At 35.8% G+C, this 18,439-nt stretch overlaps 1 protein-coding gene across 2 annotated transcripts in view; it reads right to left on the bottom strand.

Annotated features, from left to right (window-relative positions):
* Window positions 1–18,439, bottom strand: part of Reck (reversion inducing cysteine rich protein with kazal motifs) — a 59,523-nt gene that overhangs the window by 27,348 nt on the left and 13,736 nt on the right. Inside the window, exons 3-8 of one of the 2 annotated variants that reach the window (XM_070009752.1) lie at window positions 17,626–17,659; window positions 16,261–16,335; window positions 15,383–15,419; window positions 12,661–12,746; window positions 10,971–11,018; window positions 988–1,021 (exon numbers count right to left, since the gene is read on the bottom strand). In XM_070009752.1, the coding sequence (XP_069865853.1) occupies window positions 988–1,021; window positions 10,971–11,018; window positions 12,661–12,746; window positions 15,383–15,419; window positions 16,261–16,335; window positions 17,626–17,659 (314 nt within the window). The remainder of the gene's footprint in view (window positions 1–987; window positions 1,022–10,970; window positions 11,019–12,660; window positions 12,747–15,382; window positions 15,420–16,260; window positions 16,336–17,625; window positions 17,660–18,439) is intronic. The other variant, XM_070009743.1, reaches the window with a different exon arrangement.

The following is an 18,439-nucleotide window of genomic DNA, read 5'->3' as shown; positions in this document are numbered from 1 at the left end:
AGCCTGGGTGAGTTCTGGGCCGCTTTGGGCTAAATAATGAGATATTTTATATATAATGGGTTGCCTTTCAAGCATCTGGACAGAAGGAGATGAGTGGTTAGGAGTCAGATGTGGGAATCATAATAAGGGCAAGAGCTTCATTCCTAGCTCCATAAGAACCAATTATTTATGGCCATATTTTAAACCTCAGTGGAGATACACAAGGGGTGGTAGTGGAGAAAGGTAAGCACAGAAAAAACAAGGCAAAAAGATACTTATCTTCTAATTCCCATTACCCTGGTTTCCCAGTCATTGAGGGAGGAACTAAGATTACATGCTAGATACAATTTTGGAAATCTTGAATGAAGCCTCAGTTTGGAAGGGTAGAAACTATAGGCATGCTTATTGTCCTTCAATATACTTTTCTGCCAAGCTAAATAGTTACTGGTTACTCAGGGTATCTTTTCTCATCGCTAACTACTGTTATCCTCTGGTCTCGACTGTTCACATCTTATCCACTCTTCAAGGCCCAGCTCAGCTACCGACTCCATGAAGTCATCTGTAAGCACTCATAAGACTGAACCTTTTTCCTCTGACTTATATCACTTTATCAGTGTGCTATCACATACCCTACCATGTCCTAGAGTCCCACAGAAGTATGCTTACCCCACATCAAATAAACACTGAATAAATGCCTGCTGAATGAACTCAGCTGCAAATCCTTAGCAAGGACTATATTATATAATATGGATGTGCTTAAACTCTGAAAGTGACTCTGTTATCAGGTTATTGCTAGCTCAAATGTCTCTGCTTTATAAATCTTTGATTAGGATGTGGAAACTGTTATAATACATGAATGACTTGAATATGTGAAAAGAGTCCAGCAGAATGCTGCTGTGCACATTCCTTCAGATGGCTTATTAACAAATATAAGTTATAATGCCAGGTTCTTGATAATGGGTACAACTGCTAATCATGCTCAGCAAACTGTATTGATGTTATACTTACTTTCATTTCTGCTAATACAACTGAAAAGAGCATTCTGTAAACCAAGAAAAACAAACAGAAATTAACAACCAAAAAGAATTTCTAATTTTATTCAGTTTTAGGTTTATATGCAAATCAGGTTATCAAATTGTTTAATATTTTCTAAGTCCAAGGCTGAAAATGCCTAACACATATTGGGGGTCAAAATCTTGAACTGGGAAGGTGATATGTTATAAAACAGATTTATTTCATGTGTGAATGTGTATATGTGTGTGTTATAGGAAGAGTTACAATGTTCAAATATCAATTATTTTATAAAACACTTTCCAGAAAATAATCCAATAAAGAACATTTAGGGAAGTAAACTTTTCATACAACCATCTTAGTAGTTGTCAAACACAGCTGGATGTATAATGGAATCACCTGAGCTTCCCAGGTATTTCTCTATGGAATTGGATTTTGTGGGAGCGACACAGAAATCCAGGCAAGCACTCTACCACTGGAGCCATGCTCCCAGCCCCTAGGGCACAAAATCTAAATTTTACACATGACTTCAAAGATTGTTCTATGTAGCCTTCTTCTTGAGACCAAAATTTGAGAGAAACTATTTCTCAGCAACAGAAAACTTGCCATAGACCATAGAAAAAATCAAAAGCAGAGCCTGATACTAGAATTAGTATCAGAAAGACATCTTAGATTACAATTCAGAAAACACTATTCTGTGTTAAGGTCACTGTAAGAAAAATAAAACAAGAAGGAAAACCTGATGAAGAACTCTTTGCTCAAAGTCATTTGGATATTCAGGTCTTTCCAGCTATGATTAATGTTATTTATAATTGAAAGAGAGTGAATTATTATCATCATTATGTGAATATAAATAAAAATGGATGGAAAACCATTTTTGAGTTGATTTTAGCTTTTCACTATAGTACAGCTAAATCACTTCCCCATTAAGTGATTTGAACTTGTTAAAGAACTAGGTCAATAACATTAAAACCTATTTCAAAGATACATCTACATGGTTAGAACCACTCTACTGCATTCATTTTCTCCACTAAATAGTATTCCATTAAAAGAACCACTTAGTTCATTCATTTAAAGAAAGCAAATAAACAAAATAAAAACAATAATAAAACCCTAGGCCTGATAGATAGGGACTATTGAATTTACCCAGTCTGAACACTTTCTGCTAGAGCTTCTCAAGAAGTATGAGTAGTGACAAGTATTCTTAATGTTCTTCACTAATGACCTTGTTTATATTCTCTTCACTCATGAATCCTTGTTTTGTTTTAATTTTTTATTGTTATTATAAAGGTGATGCACAGGGCTGTTACAGTTACATAAGACAGGTAATGAGCATATTTCTTTTTGGCCAGTGTCACCTCTTTTCTCACTCTCTCCCAGATTTTCCCTCCCATTCTCACCCACAAATTGTATAGTTCATTTTCAACATAAGGCCTAATCAGTACTATTGCTGCATTTGTTCACCCTTTGTCCTTCCAGTTCTGCATCCCCCTTAACCCTCCCCAAGACAAATAAACAAAACAAAAAGAAAACAAAAACAACAATGAAGAAAAAAACCTCTTGTTTCCATACATTTTTGTTTTGACTTTTCAACTACCCAACATATGTTACCCTCCCTGGGATCCAATGGCCTCAGGAATACTTATAAAATAATCTAGATCACTAGTAAAAAGCCATCTGCTACCAACTCTCTATACTCTTTTGACTGGATGAATGCAATTCTAATTGTCCTTCTCTTTCTAATAAGCTCACTCTATTCATCTTATTTAAGAGCAGATCAAAACTACAGTAGTACTCAGGTAAGGATCTACCATAACCCGAGACCCAGATGAGAGCTACCTAGCTAGGCCTTAGATTCTTGAGAAATAATAAATTATTATTGCTTTAGGCTATATAGTTTGAGATGTTTTACTATATAACATTACTGTGACATCAGATATAATACTCAGTGTTTTTCTACTCAGTTATAGAAAGTTATACAGGATTCTACATAAAATTAACTGAATAATTCAAGTGGTCAAGTGAAAAGTACTAGATAAAAACTGTGTCTAAGCTGGATGCAGTGATGCACACTTGCAATCTCAACTACTCAGGGAGGTAGGAAGAAGGTGAGAGAATCATTTTAACCTACAAGTTCAAGCTTAACCTGGGAAACATAGTGAGACTGCCTAAAGTTGTTTTTTTGTTTTTGTTTTTGTTTTATCTGTAGAACTATTATACTACTTACAGGCAACAACTTTTTGCTCACCCCTTAAGTCTTACCTGGATAGTTTTCTCCTCTATATCCCAAAATGTCTTTACAGACTTTTAGCAAGGTACTTATCTCACCAAATTTGTAATGTTCTAGAGTATAGACTAAACTTATGAGCTTCTTGTAGACAGTGGCCAAATACTTCCATCTTTGTACCCTGGGAACAATTCCTGATACATATCAAATGTATCAGTTTGGTGAGTGTTAAATAAATGAATGAAAATAGAAACAGGCAATCATATGGATTTTGCTCTAGGAACTCAAGAGGTAAAAAGAAATACATAAACACATTTACACTTTCAGGCGACTAATGCCATGATAAAGCATGTAAGAAGTAGCCATCAATTTTATGTGTATTGAAGGAAAAGAGGAAAAGTTTCTAAGAGGTGCCATCTAAGCTAGAATTTGAAGCAAAGGTTACTAGTGAACAGGGTTGTGGGAGAAATAGAGTGTATCAGGGAAGGAGAAAAGTCCTAGTTTGTATTACTTGTTGATATTCATGTTATAAATACCCCTACCCACAAGGTAGTTTCAAGCTAGAAACTGACTTGCAACACTGGATATGTAACAATCTTCATAGCTGATAGAAACCAACTTGAATATACCATTAGATGTGGGGGATCCAGGTAGAACAAACAAGTTATACAACTAACAAATAAAACAACATGGTCAATCTGGGAAATTACAAGTACCATGTCGCTAAAGTATAAAGAAGGGAAAAGCCAGGAGCTAGATTGACAAAAGTTTGATATACCAGGCTGAGCCACTAAAGGTTTCAAGGAAAAGAGTGACACATCAGATTAGTAAAAAAAAACATTCTAGGAAAAGGAGGAGATGGTAGAAAAGAGGAGAGTTCTTAGGAAAACTGGTTTGACATCTAGTAAAGTGGAATAAAGGTCTGAGCTAAGGCAATAACCAAGGATCTGGAAAGGCTGCTGACAAAAGATATATTTAGGAGGCATATCTTTAGGATTTGATAGCTAGTAATTGGTGAGAAATGATTTTAAAAATAGATAATAACTACTAGGCTCTTAGTAGGTTATCTGGAAGGACTTTTTATATAATCCAATGAAAAATATAAGAAAAATGTCATTTCTGTTTTAGAATGTGAGTGTGTGCATATGTGTGAGCATGGTGTTTTACAGAGGTAGGGGAAAGAGAAGGGAAAGTATAGTAGAAAAAGCAATAATCAATTTGGTGGATTTGGAACCAATCAATTTTGGCAAATTTGTTATTGTTCTAATAGAACATAAAAAGTAGGCCTATCTAATAGTGGTTTCAGTAGCTCAGCAGAGAAGATTCTGGAATTATCATTAAGTAGAGGTAATTAAAGCATTTAAGTTAGGCTCAGGATATAGTTCAATAGTGCTCCCAGTATCACAAAAACAAACCAACAAACAAAACTCTGACATTGCCCAGTAGGAAAAAATTGACCATTTAATATCAGACCAGATAACAATCTAATCTGATTAGATTTCCCTTTGGGGATGATCTCATTCAAGTAACTTTTTAAAGAATGGCCTGGAAAGGAAATACACTAGCAGCAAGGAGACCAAATAGGAGTCACTCCTGTCCTCAATTTATAATACAAAACAACATACAGGAAGTATATAATCAAAGTATTACACTATCTTAAGCCAGTACTGCAGGACCTAATAGGTTTCGCTCTTTTTGGAGCTCATCAGCTGCAGGTAACGGCTCAAATGTACTCTGGTACTGTATACCTGTACAGCATTTTAATATTTACAAAGCCTCCATGTACAGATTTCTAATTTAGTTTTACTCCAATAATTCTTGGTATTTCTTTAGCATTAACTAAAGCAACACTTTATATTTAGGGCCTTAAGGCTATGCTAGGGCAAAGTGATACATGATTTTATTTATATTTATTTATTTAGGTGCTACCAAAGGCCTCTGAGCTATTGCCCCACCCACATAATTCTTTTGGTTAAAACAGCCAAAAGCTGACAGAGTGAAGGATAGTACAACTGTCCCTTGCTATACAAGATGGTGTCTTCTATTCTTAAAATCATGGCAGTCCAAATCTAATCACAGTGAAGCTTAGGAGCCTTACATGCCCATACTAGGGCCCTGTCATCCCTTCTTCCTAATCATTAAATTAGACTACTTTTTGTTTTTCTTTGTGTTTTTGGTATTAAGTCTAGAATCAAGGTTAACAACAAAAATAAGCAAAAATAAATAAATCTTGAAGCAGAACATTTTATTGTGGTACTTCCTGAGGTTACACTGTACAGACCTTGTGGGTATATATAAATATATGTCACTTATACTGGCATCCAGAGGCAGAACAAAGTGTATGGTAGGCTACCATATGTGGTACAAGCAGATAGAAAAGCACTGTTTATACATGTACACTTTTATGTGCCTAATTATCTTTGGTAACTTTAGGAACTTGGTGGTTGTAGTATAAGAAATGGGAAATAAACTTTTGGTTATAACCATTTTGTTTTTTTCTTTTTTGTGAAGGTCCTGGGGCTTGAACTCAGGGTCCAGGCACTATCCCTGAGCTTCTTTTACTCATGGCTAGTGTTCTACCATTTAAATAAGAACTCTACTTCTGCCTTTTCTGTAGTTTGTTGGAGGTAAGAGCCTTATAGACTTTCCTGACTAGGCTGGCTTTGAATTGCGATCCTCAGATTTTAGCCTCCTGAGTAGCCAGGGTTACAGGCATGAGCCATAGGTGCCTGGCTTAATAACCACTTTGAATTTTAAACCATATGACTATCTACTATCTGTATATGTCTTATGCACTTAGTGCATAGTGTTCACAGGTGGTGCTGACAGAGCTGCAACTTGAACTGACAAGGTTGATTGCCTTTGGTTTTGTGGGTTTACAAGCCCCTTCAATATCCTCAGTCTTTTGTTGTTGTTGTTGTCAGTTGTGGGGCTTGAATCCTGGGGTTAGGCTCTGTCCCTCAGCTCTTCAGCTCAAGGGAAGCACTCTACCACTTGAGCCAGAGAGCTACTTTCAGTTTTCTGAGAGGTTTATTGGAGGAAGAGATGGACTTTCCTGCCTGGGCTGGCTTTGAACCTGATCCTGAGATCTCAGCCTCCTGAGTAGCTAGGATTACAGGTGTAAGCCACCAGCACCTGGCTTCAGTCTTAATTTTATCTCAGTATTCTCATAGAACCAGAGCTCCATGACAGAATGAACATCATTAAGGTGTTGTGAGGTTGGAAAATGGAATTCAGGTGCCTGATTAAAGCTGTGAAGTAATGAGATATTTTAATCTGGGATTCATAAATCCATTTCATACTTTAATGTCAGAAATCAGATATTTATGGGTTTTTGTTTCTTTTTTAAAGATTTTTCTCTTGACTTTCCTTTATATTTTTTTTGCCTTTTACTTCTTGACTTTCTTCAGAAATTTGATATTATTTCATTAAGGAAGATGAGAGATTATAAAGGCAAGTCACTAGGAGGTATTTCAGTGGAGCCTTTTTTACAAAGCAATTGAATTTTAAGCAAAATAGTTGCTATTACAACTAAAATATTCTGTCATGGAGCTCTGGGCATTCTATAGTTTCTAAAAATTAAGCTAGTGTTTTAAATTGTCTTCACCTGGAAGACTAGTCTAGCTACCAGGTCTGCCCCATTACCAGAAAGAGAAAAACTATATAGTATCTCCATGCCCTGGAAAATAGTAAATCAATACAAGGACACAGGCTTAAAAGATTTAAAAGAATTAAAAGAATTGCTAGTCTATCTTCTTAAATGTCATTTCCAATATTTAGTCCATCATAACATATTCTGCCTTCAAATCTCTGACTTACTTTTGAATACTTGACTGTATTGCTATTCTGGTGCTGAGTCTTATCTCTTTTTAGCTAAGCTAGAAAGCTAGATGGGTTTAGAGAGTCTAAAATTTAGTCTGTACACACTAGGAATTTAAACTTTCTAAAATATTGGAGATTATATGTATATATTCAGGCATATATGTACACCTGTATACACAGAATCTTCATCATGAATAGTTTAACTCATTATTAAATGTGTTGAAATGTCAACTTTCCAGGATCTGATCCCACTTGCATACCCAAACACAGATACTCAGTCCAAACAGGCCTGTCTTCTCTTTGTCCCCTAAATCAACCATTTTTATTAACATGCCTTTGATTCACAGTCTTATTAACCAAATTATACCAGTCCGTTCAGGTGTTGCTTTTTTGTAAAAATTTCCCTGATAACTCTGGACTATTTGCTCTGATTTCCCTGAGCCCTTGTATACTGCAGTACATATTTTAATTAATTTACTCAATTACATATAATTCATTACTTGAAGTTAGGCTCTAAGCAGCTTAATTAGAAATCTAACCAAAGTCTGATTCCAAAAGCTGTGTTTTTCTATTACATAAAACTGTCTCTCCATGTTTAATAAATACTATCAATGTGTATAAGGAAAAAAAAAATCACTCTACAGAATCTAATGTAACAATGACTTACACATAACTGGTTTATCCTTAGTTGGTTAGAACAAAGCAGAACTGAAATGAATTATGTTTTTTAACTTCATTCATTTAAGTAAATATCTTAGGAAATTCCTTCAAAAAGGAACTCTGCAGCAGTTTTCCAAATGTAATTACCCTACTCTCTGAATCTTTAATCAGACTACACAAAACTATCATTCAGGGTAAATGCTACCCCTAAAATTGTATGCCTAAAGGAATGGCCTAAACATCTAAACTCAGCCAGGGAGCAGTCCAGGGGTAAGGAATAGAAACTAAAAGTTCAGTTACAAGTTATTTTCACACTAATAAATAATCAACAAGTTAAAAGAGACTATGTTACCCCCAAACTTACTCAATTTACTTCATGGAAAATAGGCATTATTTCTAAACTGAATTCAATGCTAACTTCTTTAAAATTTATAATGAAGAACCATTTTCTTCATAAATTATTGTCTTCTCTTTTTATTTCTAAATAATGTATAAGAAAATCAAACTAAATCTTGAATTATCTTGAATAATTTGTAGGGTCAGTTTTTAACATAAAAATAAAAAAAACTCTTACCATGTACACTTTTAGAAAAGGACTGAATAGATTGGGGAAACAAACTGTTCTTATCTCTATCATAGGACAGTGTTTAACTCTCTTACCTTCCTGTCCCGTCTTTCATCAACACATATTGGCAGCCTTCTCAGGGCAATGTAGAATCCAGACAAGAGAAGGAAGCACACTAAAATAATGGAGGACAGACTACAGGAGACAGACAGTGTCAGACATTGTGTAGAAGAAAATAAGGAATTATCAGTTAGCTACTCTTCTCAAGAGAAACTAAAATTGGTAACTTAAAAGGTAGAAGACAAGAAACAGAAAAGAAAAAAAGACTCTATAGGGTTTTTTTTTTGGTTTGTTGTTTTGGGGTTTTTTTGTGTTTTTTTTTTTTGTAGCAAGGTTTTTTAATAAGAACTGAAGACAGCTGTAGTTAATTTGGAAATTTATCTTCAGAAGAACAGATAGAATTTAGTAAATCATACAAAGGAACAAAAATAAATAACTCTAAGTTTAAAAATGTTAATCAAGAGATATAATTATAGGCTTTGAGAAACAAAAAGATTAGAAACTGTAACTAGAAGCAGCTTAGTGACTGTAGGTTTCTTTTCTAAGAGAACAGACTATTAAAAGCAATAGGAATCTTAATGTTTAAATATAAAAATGATGAATGTGGCATGAACATTTAAGTCTCCTAATGGCCTTACACTAGGAAAAACAATAAAATTGTCACATGTAATAATGGGGTTCCCAAAATGAACAAATTAGCCCACAAAAGAAACTTTTCCTATCAAGGACAATCATCTATATCTATCTTCTTTTTTGTGTGTGCTGTTCCTGGGGCTTGAATTCAGAGCTTGGGGCATTGTCTTCTTTTGCTCAGTGCTAGCATTCTACCACTTGATCTACAGTGCCACTTCTGGCTTTTTCTGAGTAGTTTATTGGAGATGAGTCTCAGACTTTCCTGCATGGTCTGGCTTCCAACTGTGTTCCTCAAGTCTCAGTCCCCAGTGTAGATAGGACTACGGGTATGAGCCACCAGTGCTTGGCTACTCCTATGTTCATTATGTAAAACCACCTCCTTTACTCTCATTCTAATATTTCTCCCATTTATATATCACTGTGCTTGAAATATCATTCAGAGATAAGAGTTTCAGATTTAATATAACCTCAATAACTTAGGTTTTGTTGTTGTTTGTCGCTCATGGGGCTTGAACTCAGGGCCTACGCATTGTCCCTAAGCTTTTCTGCTCAAGGCTAGCACTCTACCACTTTGAGCCACAGCACCACTTCCAGTTTTTAGTGGTTAAGTGAAGAAAAGAGTTTCACCGGGACTTTTCTGCCTGGACTGGTTTCAAACCACATGAGTCGCTAGGATTATAGGTATGAGCCACTGGCTCCCAGCAGTATTTGTATTTTCCCAAATGTAAGATCTTAAGAAAGTCTGATGTTACAGTAGCCATCTGATTTTATTATCTGTTCTCCCTTCCTTCCTTCTCCTTCTTCCCCCTCCCCTCTCCTCCATTATCTTTTTTTCTTCCTTCCCCACCTACCTCTCTTCCTCCTCCCTTATCTTTTCTACCTCCTTCCCTTCTTCCCTCCCAACCATACTCTTTCTTTCCCTTGCTCCCTTCCTCCCTCCTATTCTCTCTTACTTTCTTTCTTACTTTTGGAATAATTCAGGTTCTCTCACTCTAGAGCTCTACCACTTGAGCCATGCTTCCAGTCCTTGTGCTCTTAATTAGTTTTTCTAATAAAACCTCACACTTTGGTTCAGGCCCACACAATCATATCCAAGCCTTATTTGTTTACACATTTTTTTTTGGGGGGGGGGTCCGGTGGTGGGGCCTGAACTCTGGGCCTGGGCGCTGTCCCTCAGCTCTTCAGCTCAAGGCTAGCGCTCTACCACTTGAGCCACAGTGCCACTTCCGGCTTTTTTCTTTTTGCTTATGTGGTGCTGAGGAATCGAACCCAGGGCCTCATGCATGCAAGGCAAGCGCTCTACCACTGATCCACCTTCCCAGCCCTACACATTTCTTTATGTTAGAACTAGTTTATAAATATAGACGCCTAAATCGGTCCTGAGACAGAAACAGGGACATAAAAGGATATGAGACTCTATTAAAACAAACAAAACAAAACAACAACAAAAAACAACTTATTTTACCTCTTTAGTACTGTTGCTCTGTTACAAAAATGTCACAAACCTTTTGTATGTGAAATCTAGACATTTCTTTAAAATTAGTAATTCATTTCAACTAAAGTTAAATAAAGCCAAAACATTTCCAAACAAAATAAATGACATTTTTGTTAAAGCTAAATTTTCTGCAAGGTTAAAAGGCAATTTATATAAAAATTCATTTAATATTGAAGTGATTTTAGCCAGGTGCTGGTGGCTCCATACCTACTACTCAGGAGACTGAGATCTAAGGTTCATGGCTCAAAGTCAGCCTGGGTAGGAAAATCTGTGTGACTCTTTATCTCTAATTAGCCACCAAAAAACTGAACACAGAACTGTGGTTCAAGTGGTAGAGCACTAGCCTTCTGCAAAAAACCTAAGGGACAGTGACTAGGCCTTCAATTTAAGTCCCAGTACTTGTACACAGACACACACACACACACACACACACACACACACACACACACACACACACACGATTTTAATTCTGATAACATCTAAATAGTACATCCAAATTTGCTACATAAAATGCTTACCTCGTATTCTTTTCTGCAAATTTTAGAAATATCATTCTTTGAAGATGCCTAAAAGCCAACAAAATCTTTATTAATTTGTTACACATAGGACAAAAGAGGACACAGATCAGTATATGTTAATTGCTGGTGTAATATTCTTTATTTCATCAAAGAAAACCTTATACTCAAATATTGAAAAGTTCCTAAAACAAATTTCATGCAGTGTCTTTAAAACAAACATCATCCTAGGACCTATCCAATATACTAGAGCTTCATTCTAACTTTTATGGTTTTAATCTCACATAATAACATGGTTCTTTTGTTATTTTGGAAACTAGATGACTTTGAAGGAAATGTAAATCAGAAGATTTTTTTTTAGACTGAATTCCACTCTGGTGAATTTTCTTGTGAAGCTCTGCCATAGCAAATTTTCTTGTGAAGCTCTGCCAGGGCACTCATATTTTGCTTTTTTTTAATGCTTCATATTTGAAGATTTATACTGAACCTATCCAGCCAATTTCCCAGAGAGGGCAACTAAAGAAGGAAAGGGTATCATGGCAGGCAATTACAAAAGTTACTTTTATTTAATTCTCTCAAGTTTATGATGAAGATATTATTCCCTCTAAAGACAGTGACTGGGACTCAAAGAAATAGCAAGTTAGTTATCACAGTTAAGTACATAGTTCAAACAAGCCAAAATAAATCTGTTGAGAGATGGTTATTTATGACATGACATTAGTCTCCATTTGAGACACATAGTTCCAGAACCATGGACTCTGGTCCCATGTTTATTTCCTCCTATTCTGTCACCTAGGGTCAAGCAACTTGCACAAGATAGCTGATGAAGACAGGGAGGGCAAGAAGCAGAATGTATGAATAAACTGTTTTATGTCCCATCAGATCCACTATAGTTCAAATACCGTACAACTGAGTTTTACTTTGATGTCTGGAAGAGAACAGCACATGTCTAGGCCATATGCTGCCCAAAGAGTATTGCCCAGGCTATCAGTACAGTATTGTGTAGAAAAGTGAAGGTAATACTGTATCTCATAACTCCAGAGACCAGTCCCTAGAAGATAAGAGAAGGCTCCCCAGCTGAGGCTTCTGATCCACTTAAACAACTAGTTTTTCAATTAAGTCTACACCTACTACATGGAGTAGAGAAGCCAGGAATCCAGTTTCCCTATTCTGAAGAGCCACTATGGAAATAAGCAGTAGAGAACTCTGGGTCCTAACATGAACTAGATCATAGACAGATTGTATTAATTACTGTAGGAATCACACTCTTCTTAAGAAGTAGAGAAGGGATGGTAGAAGAGACAGGCTTAGGGTTAAAGCCAAGATGCAAGAGGGAAGGAAGATAAAAACAAAATAGTCATCTGGTGAAACTGTGGTCATCCAAGCATATCTTAAATTTAAATGGCCCTTTGGAGTCACCCAGCATTGTCAGGATGACCTAGACAAAGTATTAAACCCCTGATTCTAAAATAAGTCCTTTCTTTGTGTGGCAGAGAGGAGAAATAAGAAAGAATAAGACAAAGTTTAGGGTCTTACATGAAGCTGCCAAAACTGCAAAAGCATTAAGTAGAAAAGGAACACTTTTTGTGTGTTATCTCTCTTAAGCTATAAAGGAGCTAAGGTCCAAAACATATGCACAGTTAAGTCCAAAATGCACTCCATGATGCTTAAAAGTCTGATTGCTAGGTGTTACCTGCTTGCATGCCTGTCGACACTCCAAAGCAATAGCCAGTTCACAGCAGCCTAAGCCAACCCAGCCATCAGACTTCTTAAACACACCTTAAAAACAAAATGTTCACAATGGTCATAAGTAGTGACAAAGACAAATAGTATACCAAACTGTTTCAATGGATACCACTGAAAGTCAAAGCAGATGTCCATAGGAAACTAGCTCCAACAGCAGGGTCTCAAAATTAAGTACTTTCCTTCACTCTTATTCCGAACACTATTAGTCTCTTCTCTCACACACAACATAATTTTTTTTCTTTTTCCTACTTAATCTAAGCTCTCTTTAAGTTATTTTTACTTTGTATAGCATCTCTATCAGAGGACATATATAGTTCAAGGAAAGCAAAGAAGACTCTTCTTAATTTTTCAATTTAATCAGACACCAAGGTTCTATTTTAATTTAATAAGCAAACAAAAGAGATGTCTTTTATGTCCAATATAATAAATACATAGAAGAACATAAAACTCGGGGCTGGGAAGGTGGCTCAGTGGTAGAGCACTTGCCTTGCATGCATGAGCCCTGGGTTCGATTCCTCAGCACCACATAAGCAAAAAGAAAAAGCCGGAAGTGGCTCTGTGGCTCAAGTGGTAGAGCGCTAGCCTTGAGCTGAAGAGCTGAGGGACAGCGCGCAGGCCCAGAGTTCAGGCCCCATGACCGGACCCAAAAAAACAAAAAACAAAAACAAAAAAATCCCCTCATGATTCTGCTTGAAACTGATACTTAGAAAACATGTACAAATTACCTATGTAAGCCAAGCTTTGCTTTTAATGGGCACATTTAATCAGGGGGCAAAATGATAATACCATTTGGAATAATTGATGCAACCAACCCAACCAAATTATCATGAAGTCAAGAGATAAGAAAATTAGTAAGACTTTTAATTTGTTTTAGAGCCCTTTGAAATAATAAATCCCAACAAGTGACTGCTAAATTATGAGATACAAGAGATAATTATGGGGGGGGTGCGAGATGGGAAGGGATGGAAAGGGAAACAAAGGAGGAGGCAACAATGCTTGATAAGAAATATACTCATTATCTTGCCCTCATTATCTTGTAACCCCTCTGTACAGTATTTTCACAATAAAAAATTAATTAATTAATTAATTAAAAAAGAGATAATTATGAAAGGAGAAAAAACATGAATGTAGGACATTCTAAATCCTCTTTTTTTAAAAAAGTATGCTACTTCCTTGTAATAATACAGATCTGCAAATCCACATTGTCATATTATTATTTATGTTAAAGAATATCAGACTCAAGGCAAAAAGTAAAACAGTTGTCCAAAAGAAACTAGCAGTAAGCTGTGTGCTGGTGGCTCATGCCTGTAATCCTAGCTACTCAGGAAGCTGAGATTTGAGGATCATGGTTCAAAGCCAGCTCAGGCAGGAAAGTCTGTGAGACTCTTATCTCCACTAAACAGCTAGAAAACCAGAAGTGGTGCTGTGGCTCAAGTGGTAGAGTGCTAGCCTTGAGCTGAACAGCTGAGGGACAGCACCCAAGCCCAGGGTTCAAGCCCCATGACTGACAAAAAAAGAAAAAGAAAAAAAAAAAAGAAAGAAATTAGTAGTAAGACAACAAATGGAAGTATTCCATTAAAAAACAAAGCAAAATGAGCAAAAGCAAATAAACACTTTACCCATAAACAAAGATTTCAAAATACAAATTATTCTCAAAGTTCATTAAAATCTTTTTTATTTGTGTTTTAGGAGTTCAAAGGGCAATAGACTGATCTAACCTATTAACATATTTTTGGAGGGAAAAAAGCAGATCCAATATTTTCCAACAGGACAGTCAATGGAACTAGAAAGGAAAGAAACTGAAGATAATATGCAGATTTTTTAGTATAGTATCTTTACAAAAGGAGCAATTATGAATTTAATTTTGGTTTTGCACTTCAGGTGCTACTGGGATGTAAAAATTCAGATATAGGTGTCTATTAGTCATTAAAACAACAACAACAACAACTAGATTTGAGAGTTCCCTTCCAACCTGGAGCTGATTAGTTAACAGTTCTGGCAAAGACTGTTACCAGGGTGAGTGTGGAAAGAGAAGGGAAGAGTTCTGTTCTGTACACAGGATGCAGTTCTTATGACAGGAGGAGAAAGGTAAGAGAGAACAAGGTTCTAAGACCAAGATGAAGTCCTAAAATGATCAACAAGATCAAGTGTTGCAAAAGGCTCCAGTCACTCACATCTATAATCCCAGGTGCTCAGGAGGCTAACGTCCAGGATTATGGTTTAAAGCCACCTTGAGCAGAAAAGTCCAAAAGATTCCATCTCCAAAATAACCAGCAGAACAGCAGGGCTAGAGGCATGGTTCAAGTGGTAGAACATCAGCTGGGCAAGCAACCTGGGAGAGCATGAGTCCCTGAGTTCAAAACCCCAGTGCTAACCCCCGCCCCCAAATCAAATGTTGGAGAGAAATCAGAGATAAATACTGAGAAAAAGACATAAGATCTAGGAATCAAGACATTTTAGTATATGTCAAAGACTAGGTTTAGAATCATAGAAGATAAGAGTACACTGTTGAGGACTGAATAGACAAGAATAAATTAGACATTTGAAAATTTAGGTGCTAAAAGGAAGAAGATAAAAACTCCAGAAAACATTAGATTATGAGACACAGATTTTACATTCATCAAAATTTCTTAACTTAAAATGTCAAATGTTACACTTCTATTGCTTACCTGGCAAAGATGAATTCATACAACTCCAAATTTCAACCTGAAATTGGAATCACCAAAAAGCTTTTATGCACATAACTAGTTCCTATACATAGCAATATCTACAGAAAGTATGTACCGTTAATTTGATCATGGCTGATTCCATATAGTCAATGTTCTAGAAAAGAAAGAAACCTGAGATACAAAATGACTAATTACGCATTAGTCATAAGCATACAAATCATGTTTCCAAACACAGAGACAAAAGTGTCTGTTGAGTGATCTAAGGAAAATATGTCAGTCTGACTATTGATTTTTTTCCCCTTCCACATCTAGATGCCACCATATCTAAAAGGTTCTTTCATGCAAGCTCAGGCTTTCTTGGCCTGACTTTGGAGCATTCCAAACACTGAAGACAACTCAAACATTGGAGATAATGGTCAGTTACCTGATTCAGAGACATAAGCAATATACTATATATATATAGAATATGTCAGAAAATGGAAAAATAGGAGTAATATGTCATATATTTTCCCTTATCCCAAATCCAGTTATTTAAAATCTAAAAAAGTATAAGATCTAGTTATTACAGTTTTCATAAAATTAGTAAAAATATAAATAATAAATAAAATTCTAAATTATAGATAAAATACTATAGTGAAATTGAAAACGAATAAATTCATATTTGCGATTTTTTTCACATACTAAAATAGGATAATAAAAGATGATAGATAATATTCTACCCTGTAATGTATATGAAGATTAAAAAGATCTACTTATACTCTACCTAACCTTATACTCTACCCACAAATTTCAATACTATTTGAAGTTTTGCTAGGTCCCCAAATAATTCATTAGCTGGTTTCATTTCGATAAAATCTTCTGTAGTTACTAAGACTCACCATTGTTTCTGGACAATAATCTGGGGCTCGCTGTAGCAGATGTTTTAGTCGGGATTCACTTTTTGAGGAAAAAATCTATTTGAGAAAAACAAAGTTTTGTGGCATTTTTTTCTATACGAAAAAGAAAGTATAAAATGTACCATTCTCTAGATTTATTAGTTCTCTGAAATTATTTTTTAAGTAGAAGATCTCCGCAATGATCAAAATTAAGCTGAAGTAACATAACTTAAAAGGTTGTTAAGTATGGGAAATAAGAAAGTCTAAAATCAGAAACCCTAGACCCTTTTTTATCAACTGAAGGTAGAGAAAACTAGATTACTAACTTGTTGAGAGTGGGGCTAGAGAGAGATTGAAAAGAAAGGTATCAGAAAATAAAGGGAAAAAGGTAAATTTATTCTAAAATTTTTTATAAATTGTTTTATTTGAATAAAGACAATTTAAAAATAAACAATGTCATGCCAGTAATAACAGTGAAAATGAAATTTGTGAATAACTTTATGGCACACGTTTACCATAAAATGCTGTGAAATAGGAACTAAGACAGTTTTTTTTTTTTTGGTCAGTCGTGGGGCTTGAACTCTGGGCCTGGGTGCTGTCCCTCAGCTCTTCAGCTCAAGGCGAGCGCTCTACCACTTGAGCTACAGCGTCACTTCCGGTTTTCTGGTGGTTTATTGGAGATAGGAGTCTCACGGTCTCTCCTGCCAGGGCTGGCTTTGAACCACGATCCTCAGATTTCAGCCTCCTGAGTAGCTAAGATTACTGGCGTGAGCCACCAGCGCCCGGCACTAAGACAGTTTTTTAATACATTTTTTATTGTAAAAATGCTGTTCAGAAGGATTATAGTTACATGAGTAAGGTAATGAGTACATTTCCTATTGAGCATTGTTACCTCCTCCTTTGTTTTTCCCCTACCATCTTAAGGCAGTGTTTTGATGCATGCATATCTATGTTTGTTGTGTGAGTGTGCACACGCATGTGTGTGCATGTGTACACATATGTACCAGTATTAAAAGTTTGTACTCAGGGCCTTTTGTTCTTTTTCATTCAAGGCTGCCATTCTATCCACTTGAGCCACACCTCTACTTTCTGCTATTTGCTGGTTAATTGTAGACAAGAGTCTCTAGCATTTGTCTGCCCAGTCTGGCTTTGAACTTCAATCCTCAGATCTCAGATCTCAGTCCTATATAGCTAGGATTACAGGCAATGGTGCCTGGCTTCAAAGACACCTTTTAATACAGAAGCTAGGCACTGACAAGGTTCACTAACTAGCTCACTGTCATGCCAGAATTTAATTAATGCTATTACAATCTGGTATACCAGTAAATTATAAATCATAGCATATATCAGACAGATCTTCATGGTTACCTGAAGATAGTTGAGACTGTAAAATCCATGAATGCTAAGGATAATGAAAAAGGATTTAACTCCAGTTAGTTTATTTAGTAGCCATTTTCCCTCCAAAACTACTACTATAATTAAGAAGCAAAATGAGCTAGAATATTACTTTCTATAACTTGCTAGTGAATTAGTACATTTAAATAATTATCAACAATCATGGTTAACATAACACCACAAAAACAGACAACTAGACACAATACCCTGTATGGGGAAGACTTTTCAAAACAAACAAACAAAAGGGGGATATGGAAAGAGTACAGGAGTTATAAATGAAACAAAATAGCCATGATAATGTTAAATCTGAGTATGAAGATTCTATTTTTTTATCCTTGAATATAGTGGTACTATCTTTATAAAAGGAAAAATGAAAAAACTAGAAATGAGTAAAAGAAAGGCAACAATCCAAGACCAAAAAAAGGAATGAAAAAGAGAAAAAGAAACATGTGTCTCTGGTGGTGGGATAGGAAGAAGCATGCTTCTAAGCTCATGCCCTCGTTCTTCAACTCTATCTCTTCTCAAAAACCAAAGACAAACAAAAAAAGCAAAAACTTCAAAACACCTGAAAGAGGTAAAAACAATGGAAAAGACAAGGAACTGAGATAATAAATTATATACTTTGAGTAAATGAACAAATATTTGGGCCTAAATGAGGCAGTTGTATCCCAGCGGCTAATAGTATGCACTGTGCAATCAGACACATGCAGATTTGAGTTCCCATTCTTAAAATCACTAGCTTGGGGACTTGGTAAGTTATTTAACTTTTCTATATCTCCTTATTTAT

This window comes from Dipodomys merriami, unplaced genomic scaffold (genome assembly GCF_024711535.1).
Source record: "Dipodomys merriami isolate MVZ:Mamm:240054 unplaced genomic scaffold, mDipMer1.0.p SCAF_11, whole genome shotgun sequence".
In the NCBI taxonomy this organism is placed as follows: Eukaryota; Metazoa; Chordata; class Mammalia; order Rodentia; family Heteromyidae; genus Dipodomys; species Dipodomys merriami.
Note: the sequence above shows the minus strand (reverse complement) of the source record. Positions and strands in the feature narration are given on the sequence as shown.